At 47.9% G+C, this 6,987-nt stretch overlaps 1 protein-coding gene across 1 annotated transcript in view; it reads right to left on the bottom strand.

The window, feature by feature from the left end:
- LOC123110975 (deaminated glutathione amidase, chloroplastic/cytosolic) overlaps window positions 1–6,765 on the bottom strand; it is a 36,305-nt gene extending 29,540 nt beyond the window's left edge. Inside the window, exons 1-4 of the mRNA XM_044531632.1 lie at window positions 6,462–6,765; window positions 5,900–6,036; window positions 5,379–5,507; window positions 4,857–4,915 (exon numbers count right to left, since the gene is read on the bottom strand). Coding sequence (XP_044387567.1) covers window positions 4,857–4,915; window positions 5,379–5,507; window positions 5,900–6,036; window positions 6,462–6,725 — 589 coding nt within the window. The 5' untranslated portion in view covers window positions 6,726–6,765. The remainder of the gene's footprint in view (window positions 1–4,856; window positions 4,916–5,378; window positions 5,508–5,899; window positions 6,037–6,461) is intronic.
- Window positions 6,766–6,987: the final 222 nt, after the last annotated feature.

Below are 6,987 nucleotides of genomic sequence, written 5' to 3'. Positions count from 1 at the left end.
CTCCTGGCGCAGCCCCGGGTGCCCGGCCACCCCTCCAGCCGGCCTCCAGCGCGCCCCCGGGTGCCCGGGCCTTGGGCCCCCGGGTGCCCAGCCTCCCTACAGCCGCCCCCTGTGCGGGCCGGGTGCCCGGCCCATGTTGCCCGGGTGCCCGGACCCCTCCGGTCCATCCGCGTGTTTTGGCCTTTTGGCCTTTGTATCCTCCTCCCTTAGCTTGTTTCGTCCCTAGACTATATAAGTGGACCTCCTAGGTCATTTGGAGGGTTAGCAAAGATTAGACTAAGCATTGTGAGCATTTGCTCCTTGTATCCCCTCCTCTTAGGAGCTCAAGCCCCCACCTAGGGAAGAATCCATTGGATTATCAAGGCCTCCTCTTGGAGAAGATCATCAAGACCTCACATAGTGGGAAGAATTTACCAAGTGCTACTCTCCTTGTATTGATCTTGTAATCTTGTGGATCTCATGTGTGCTACTCTAGTGGATGTGATACTTGGGTTTGTTTGAGAGATTTGTTCTTGGTGTTCTTGGTGTTCTTGAGTTTTTCCTCCTTTTCCCCCCTCCAAGTGTGAAAAGATCCTTCCTAGGGTTTGACCCTACAACAAGCTTCCTCTGCCAAGCACCGAGAGCTCAGCAGTCAGCCGCAGCTCAGCACTGTGTCGTCTTCATCTTGTCCCAAAACAAGGCTGAGACACACCCGAGCCGCGCCTCCCCTTGCGCAGCAACAGCAGCTTGTCCCCTTCTCCAGCAAGACCTCTTCTTCCACCTCTTTCCTGTCCAACCTCAAGAGCCAGCAACCAGGGGAAGAACTAGCAAGCAGCAGAACAGAAGGACCAGCAAGGAGCCAGAGGAATCTGGACATGTACCAGCCCCGCTGTGACCGTTCACGTCCCGTCGACGTCTGCGCTGCCTTGCTACACCACAAGCTCGCACGCAGCCCCGCTTCCTCGCATGCTGCTTGCCCAGATTCGACGTCTGCTTGCCGGATCCTGCTGCCTCAGCGGCCGTCGCCACCGTCATCTCCTCACGCCCCGTCCTCTGATACAATGTAGGGATGTGGTGACTAAGGCCAACTCCAAACGGATGCACATTTTGTCCGTTTGGGTCGCCACTTTGGCCGCTGTCCGGCCTTGTCAGCGCCATTCTTCCCAATGCACCCAACCGGCCGACTCATTTGGTCCGGCTCGGCCATTTTGTTACCAAATTTTCTCAAATTGGACATTCTATACATATAAATCAGAAGAACAAATAAAAATGAAACATTGCTCACGGTTAAACAAATAAGTCAAATAGTTTTTATTACAACACAATAAATAAAAATCGCATAGTTTACAACCAAATGAATTTGAAATTGTATCAAATACATTGAAAGAAAAATAGCAGATACGTCTATTGGTTGCCTGTGTGAGTCCACATATGCTCAACCAAATCATTTTGAAGTTGAATATGAGTTGTCCAATCACATATTTCTTGGTGAAATTGGGTGAACTGTGCATATGTTGCCGCTCCATACACAGGCTCAACGTTCTCACCCTGGAAATCAAACCCTTTGGTCAAAGAGGCTGCCATCAAGTTCATCCTCTACGATCATGTTGTGCATGATCACACAACATGATGTAGGGTCGAACCCTGATGGTCGATCTTTTCACACTTGGAGATGGGGAAGAGAGCAAATCAAAGAGAAACACAAGATGAACACTCAAATAGACAAGATCCAATCACACATGTGCTAAATCCACATATACATAGAGGAAATACAAGGATCCAAAGTCAACACAAGAGGATACAAAGGTGACTAGTTTATCCCAATCCTTGGAGGAGAGAGGTCTTGAATCCTAGAAGGATCTTCCCATGAAGGGGTCTTGAATCCATTTGGGGGATCTTCTCACATGGAGGTCTTGAACTCCATGGGAGTGGTAAGTGGATGAGCATAGCTCTATCTCAAATGAGCTCTAACCTTTGCTAACCCTAAAACGTAGGTAGTAGACAAATATATATAGTCTAGGGGAGTGAAGGGGTACATGGGCCTCGGCCCGAGTCACTGTGCACAGAAAGGGGTCAGACGTCCGGTAGTTACCGGTCGTCCGGTGGCTCGTGAGCATCCGGTCGTTCGGAGGGCACCAAACATCCGGTGATTTGGTTCTGGACAGGTGTCGCCGGATTTCCGGTGAATGTCGGACATCCGGTGTCTCGGGTGTCTGGAAGACTTCGGTCTTCTGGCATTTTGGTTCTGGATAGGTGGCACCGGACTTCCAAAGGGCGTCAGTCATCCCGCCGCTGGAAGGTGCCGGTCGTCCGGCCGATGTAACGTTCGTCGGCTGGGCCTTCTGGCTGGCTGATTTTCAGGGCGCCGGACGTCCGGTAAGGGCCGGTCGTCCGGTGGCTGTAGTTCTTCTGCAGCTCTTCCTCTTGCTTCTTACGCTTGATGTCCTTGCCATCTTGTCCATTGGTCATAGCAGATTCATGGCCTTCCTCCGAGTACCTGATCACACACAAGGTCTCCGCTTGAGGTAGTAGCCATGTCTCACATGTGGAATGTGCTAGTTGGGAGAGGAGCGAGTTCACCTCGGTTTCGATAGCCCTTGCACGAGCTCTAGTCATGGGTCCACCTAGTGTCTTGGGAGACGAAGGTACATCCATGGGCATGACCGTAGTATGCTCCGTGTCACAACATGTCATCACCTCCCACATCTTCTGAGTGATCCATGTTCTAGCAGGGTGCCGAACAATAGCCCATCGAGATTGGAGCACACCAAAAGCACACTTCACATCCTTCCCAACACTCTCTTGTTCTTGGGCAAACCTAGCCCTCTTCTCACCTACGGGCTCCAAGGTTGTCTTCACAATAGTTGCCCACTGAGGATAGATACCATCAGCTAGGTAGTATCCCTTGTTATATTGTTGGCCATTGACCTCAAAGTTGACATCTGGGGATTGGCCTTCAGAAAGCCTAGCAAACACCAAAGAGCGCTGAAGCACGTTGAAGTCATTGTGAGAACCTGCCATGCCAAAAAAAAGAGTGCCAAATCCAGAGATCTTGTGATAGCACGGCTTCAAGTATGACCGTGCAAGCCTTAAAATGTCTCTTATATTGCCCCTGACAAGCAAATGGACAGTTCTTCCACGCCCAGTGCATACAATCTATGCTTCCATGCATCCCCAGAAAGCCTCTCGATTCATTGATTGCTAATAACCGAGTTGTATCCGTAGCATTTGGTTCTCTAAATACTCCTTGCCAAACATTGCAACCACAACTTTGCAGAACCTGTACAATGCCATCACCGCGAATGTCGTATGCAAGCATCCGAACAGCTGCAGTACATTTTTTATAAGAGAAGCCAACCTTCCCAAGGGCATCGGGCTTGCATTGCAAGTAATCATCATACTCCCTCGCTCCCCCCCCCCCCAAAGACGGTTGAACACATGTCTCACCATTCGGAAGCGTCCCGGGAAAAGCTTGGCATTGAAAAGTGGGCTTGTGAGCTCGAAATAATCGTCGTAGAGTAGGCAATGGTTGCTTTCTCTATCACGATTCAAGCCCGAAGCATGGCCTCGGATGGATCCCCTAAACATTGGCCGCTAGCTCGAGATGTGCTCGTTGACGACCATAAAAGCAACCACGAATTCCACATCGTCGGTCGATGTACATAGGATGTTGTTGAAAAAAAAACTCATCCGAGCTATCCATCATTGCCCCTTCGGAGTTGTGGTGAATCCGTACCTTGTGGTGTGGAGGAGGCTCGGCCGGGCAAAAGGCCGAACACCTTGCGGGCGCCCATTGCCTCGGGCGTGGAAGAGGGGCGACCAGTGAAAGGGCCCGCCCTCGCCTCGTCGCAACAGGCATGTGGAAGCCCGCATCCTTCGGCGGTGTCTATGGAGGTAGAGGTGTTGTCGGCGACCTGGGCCTCGACGTGCCTTGTAGTCCTCCAATGGCGGTGAGTAGCTACAACAACACCGACAAAGAGTGGGCGGCGGTGGCCGTGGGGTCGTCGATGGATGCGACCACGACAGCTGGGGTGGTGGCGAAGCGGCCGGAACTGGGTGCCAGCGGCGAGGGTGACGAGGTCGGGGTGTTGCAGTGGAGGGCGAGGTGAACAATGGTCGTTTGTGCCACAGACAAGCGGGCTAGGGGAGGACAAGGGGAGGGCATTGCGAGCGTCCGCGGCATGTCCGCGCGTACGCAAACCCGGCCCCAATTTGGGTTAGAAATGGGTCGTGGCGGACAAGGACCCAAACGGACGCGAACAGACCTAATGCGTCCCAGCGTCGCAGTTGGCCTAACCTTTTGATAGCTCTGGCGGTGCTAACTGCCAGACATCGACGACCTCCTCCTCTTCTAGGCCGGGTACATGGGCTTGGGCCTTATGGGCCAGCCTGGATATGGGCTCACATACAACAGATTTCAAGATTTTCTAACATTTAGCTTTACCGCACAGAGAACACTAAAATATCCGGTAATCCATAATGAATGTCTTGCAAAATCTTCTAAGACAATGAAGTATATTGCAAATGGCAAACCAGATACACCATAAACAATTCTGTTCAAATTTAGGTATCTAGAATAAATGGGACACAGACTATTACTGCAATTGAATATCATATTATACTTATAGCATGATCTCTATCATTGAAAGTTGTTTAACTAGACGACAACATGACGTTAAGAAAAGTGACAACGAGTTAGAAATTAATAATAATTTCAATATGAGAGTAAACTTATAAGAGAAACTTATGCACCACAGATCTACAAGATTTTAAAACAAATCCGATGGATAAAATGTTCATTTAAGACCAACTCTAGCAAATATACATATATTGCACAGAATAGACAAAACTTGGAAAACGGGATTAATAAATAGCACCTGCTGTCGTGAAACGGCTTTCCTTATACACCATGTTGCCAGGTACATCCACATCAAACCTTCAGCATAACAATGCCAAGGTTAACTACCGAACTACAGTATTGCAAATGCACCACAACAAGAAGGAAAAAGTAAAAGGAAGAAAGAAGCAACAGTCATTTGCCAAAAGTTCATTATTTAGACACAAGTCCAGAAATATGATTTTGCAGCTCTGTGATATGACGTGACAAATGTAGTTGTGATCAACATTTCTCTTATCTGGAAGTGACAATATATGCAGCTTATAGCCCTTCAGTTCATAGCATCATTTGCCCTTACCATGTAAATTGAAGACCTACTGTTTAACATTCTATTGCTGAAAGCCCCAACCACATACTTGACTCACTGCAGAATGAAGCTATGATAACGACTGATAAATATAGCCAGCTAAAATAAAGTACTCGCAAATATTACTGAATGCAAGTCTCTCACAAATATTACTGAAAGCAAGTTTCTCCCAAGAGCTGTGAAAGAAGCACTTACAAATGAATTTTCCGGTATGAGCTCCTAACTTTTCCAGATTCATCGATTAATATATGAGTGTTGTACTGGTGCGAATCATCCGGGCCCCTTTCTTGAAACCCTCCAAGAGACAACCACATACTTGACTCACTGCAGAATGAAGCTATGATAAGGGCTCGACATGCTGATTCACTCCATTTAAAAACCTCAAAATGGCAAGGATTTTTTGTGCCAACAGATAGTTAATGAAGGAGCATTACATACACTTGCATACGTATCTATATAAGCTAAAAGATATTTGTAAGCTAACAGATGAACGAAATAAAAAACCACATACTGAATATATAGTTAGAAAGAATCATCTGTAAGATAGTGCGAAACAATTATTCCTAAATCAAAGAGCTGATAGCGTATCAAATCAAAAGGCTTACTCACTACAAAGTACAAGTGAGAAAGCTCTGCTTTGAAATGGAAAAATAAATTGAGAAAGATATTCTTACTAACTTTACAAGTGAGCAATTGAGAAAGATGTTCTTACTAACTTTGCAAGTGAGCAATATCTCTGCATTATTGGGCCATCTAATGGTTCGGCTAGCTTAACAGACTCGCCATCCTTGGATCCTATGAAGGAGAAGACCTCAGGGAAGCAAAGAAATTTGACTCCGGCCGCAGCAGCTTCCTAAGAAAATATTATCTCATGTTAGTCTATATGCATTTATCTACCAATAAAGTAGGAAAACAAAAAAGAACAGCATTAAGTACTGTAGAAAGAATAAAACCAATGAGGACTGCGATAGGTGCAGCACACACATGACATAGAACTCAGTTTCGAAAGGTTTGCTTATAATTCATCTATTCGTGCATTCCAGATCCCAGAAGAGCATATCGAATGCAGAATTCCTTCTCTTACTAGCTTTGTCCGAGACGAAATGCTACAATTTCTTCATTTCAATAGCCAAAACACATTGTCTGATAACTACACACTTGCATATCTCCTTCTCGCTGCAACTAAATGTTTCTTCCAGTTCCAAATCGCAGCAGGCGATCAACTCCATGCTCCCGGCGGTGCAGGGTTAGATCTTAGGGGAAGGGAGGAAGGCTTGCCTTGGTGAGGCGGGAGCAGGTGGCGTAGTTGGCGTCGAGGTCCCCCACGGAGGTCATCTGCACCACACCCACCCTCGCCTGCGACGCAGCGGAGACGGAGGAGAACGACATGGCGCGGCGGAGGACGGCGGCGGAGGCGGCGGTTGGGGGCGAGACCGCGAAGGAGGCCAAGGCCATGACAGGGGAAGTCGATGCCCAGCCGCCTGGATCACCTGCTCGGGGGCACGAGCCGACAGCCGAGGAAGAGATCCCACGTGGTCTCATCGAGACCGTTGGATCTTAGAGCATCTCGGGTAGATCCCGCAAACCGTCGTCCTGCAAACTTCGATTATGGTATCCCGTAAAAATCACCTAAGGATCACCGGAGTTTACTCGATTTTTAAACTAATAGTTTGCGCCATTTAAACATCACCGAAGTTCCACATAAACATAGTTCATACCATGTGATATAAACATAGCTCATAAAATATACTTCAAACTTAAACTAGTTCATACTTGAACTTAAACTACTCGCCGCCGGAGTTCT

Source organism: Triticum aestivum, chromosome 5B (genome assembly GCF_018294505.1).
Source record: "Triticum aestivum cultivar Chinese Spring chromosome 5B, IWGSC CS RefSeq v2.1, whole genome shotgun sequence".
Taxonomy (NCBI): domain Eukaryota; kingdom Viridiplantae; phylum Streptophyta; class Magnoliopsida; order Poales; family Poaceae; genus Triticum; species Triticum aestivum.
The sequence above is the reverse complement of the archived record's forward strand: the minus strand, read 5'-3'. Positions and strand labels throughout refer to the sequence as shown.